The following is a 2,503-nucleotide window of genomic DNA, read 5'->3' on the forward strand; positions in this document are numbered from 1 at the left end:
AGACTCTTGGCGTTATAGAAAACTATGACAAGGGTTAAGTTGCACTAGATCCTTTGACTTAATTTTCACCAATATTAACAACGGATTTTCATGGATACATGAAACAAAGCATTTCTTTAACCCAAAATACACGATTTCTAATTAGGACTTCACACAAACATGTCTTAAATTCCTACAACTGGATATTGGCAATCTAGAATCCGCAGATCTGACCAGATTGTGCCAAGCCACAATTATGTGTATCTTATTTCAAGTATAAGTAAATCATGACAATTTGGTTAACTGTATCAAAATTACCATTTGTTTCAATCAAGGTAATGAAAGGACATTTCATATATATCGGTTATGCTTACAAGTAACAGAAAAAGTTGCGAGGTCTAACCAATAACCCCAACAACATTGATCGATATTTATTTGATAAAGGAAAAAAAAAGACACATTAAAACATAGCTTTAACTAGATTAAAATCAAAACTATATATGTCCCAACATAATCCCATGACACATTAGTTCGACGGACCAACACCATCTACCCCAGTAGAACCAAAGAAAGGAATTGTTGGTGTCGACGGACCAGGACCATCTACCCCAATAGAACCGAAGACAGGAATTGTTGGTGTCGACGGACCAGCACCATCTACCCCAATAGAACCAAAGACAGGAAATGTTGTTGTTGATGGACCAGCACCATCTACAGGAATTGTTGGTGTAGGGTTAGCAGCCTCCAGCATAAGCCTCTCGGCTTGCTTTCCACTATCCTTCTTCAATTCCAACAATGCCACCTTTAATTTCTCAAGTTCTTCAAATCCCAGAGTCTCTGTCGGAGCTCCCCACCAATAACTTCTTTCCCTTGCTTTCTTAATCTCGTCAAGCTCTTTGCCAACCTTTTTTTGAACCTCCAGATGACCAAGCATGTCAGCCAGCTGCCTTGTGAGTGCTTCGGTGTTGGCATTAGGATGAGATTCCTCAAAATGAGAACTCACTAGGTAGCGGTCTACAATCGTCTCAACATCTGGATGGCCAAATGAGTATGGCTTTCCAGTTGGGGAGAATATGACGATTGCAGTCTCAGCCCCACAAAGGGTGCCAAGCTCGCTAAACTTTCTGAAAATACCAGAACGGCGTTTTGAAAAGGTAACTGCTAAACTTTTATCATCTGTAATTTTCACGATCTCAATTTTTTGACGACCTTTGGTTTTCTTTGGCGTCATGTTTGGTTGTTGAGAGGACATTTTTTGGAGCAGGGTAACAAATGTAAATCTCTTGGATTAATTTCTTTTCTGGTTTGCTCTAGGAGAAACCAATAGATATTTAAAGAGCTCTTGCATTGGTTGCGCAGGTGTTGGGTGCATTAAAAATACCAAGTTTGTTATGCTTTATGGATTTTATTTTTATTTTAAAGTAAATTTACTTCCATATATACCGGTCTTGTTTGATTGTGTTTCCTTATGTAAAGAAAGTAATAAATGCTTCGAGTATTTCCATAAATATCTCTGTCGCCTCAATTCTTTAAACAAAGTCAAAAACTTTTAAATAAAGAATTACGTTCAACACAACGGTTACCTCCATTTGAGAATTACAATACTAATTGTATTTTTAAATATTCAATACATTTTACAACCAAAAAATTTCAAACAATTAAAATTATATAAAATTGTAATTTCCAACAAACATTTTTATAAAATGGAAAACTTCAACAGTTTTTTTTATTAAAAAAAGGCAATTTCCAATAGTTAGTATACTATGGCTTAAAGTTGTAATAGTCAAATAATTAATTTTTTTTGAATGTTTAGCAAACCCTGATTATCTAATCATGTTAGCAAACACTAAAGAATAAGCTAGTTAAAAAATATGAAATGATAAAAAATAACATATTAAAAAATTAGTTAATTTTAATATATATTCTATGATATATGTAAAATGAAAATATATCACTAATAACTAAATATGAATTTAAAAAAAATCTACATTCAATAATTATTTTAAATAACACTTATATATAATATAAATAAAAACAAAGTTATCCAACCTTACATATATTAATCGATCAACAATTCCTCCAAAAAATTAATACCTAAATTAAAAAATTTATTAAAATCATTTATCATATTTATATTATTTATCAAAAAGAAATATAACTTTAATATTTATTTAACTTTAAAATATTTAAAATTATTATATTTGTATTTTGATAATTAAATGTATTAAATAATAATAATAATAATAAATAATGATTAATACTAATTCTAAATAATTAATAGTCAAGAGCATCTCCAAGAGATTCTTAAAAATATAGATTTTGGGGATTCTCTAAATCCTTCTCCAAAATGGAGAAAGTAGTAGAGAAAAGGTTAAATTCTCCAAATTTGGAGAACTCTACAAAAATAATTACTTAGTAAAGAGATTATTTATAATTATTCTTATCAATGAGAAATCTTGAAATTAAATGTTTAAATAGAAAAATAATATTATTTAAATCTACTAAATATTTTAATATCTAAAAT

At 30.2% G+C, this 2,503-nt stretch overlaps 1 protein-coding gene across 1 annotated transcript; it reads right to left on the minus strand.

Moving 5' to 3' along the window:
• Window positions 1–505: 505 nt before the first annotated feature.
• Window positions 506–1,210, minus strand: LOC112526360 (agamous-like MADS-box protein AGL62). Its single transcript, XM_025136644.1, has one exon. It carries the CDS (start codon window positions 1,208–1,210, stop codon window positions 506–508), a length of 705 nt encoding a protein of 234 aa, XP_024992412.1.
• Between the last annotated feature and the right edge of the window lie 1,293 nt (window positions 1,211–2,503).

Source organism: Cynara cardunculus (assembly GCF_001531365.2).
Source record: "Cynara cardunculus var. scolymus isolate 2C chromosome LG 1, CcrdV1, whole genome shotgun sequence".
In the NCBI taxonomy this organism is placed as follows: Eukaryota; Viridiplantae; Streptophyta; class Magnoliopsida; order Asterales; family Asteraceae; genus Cynara; species Cynara cardunculus.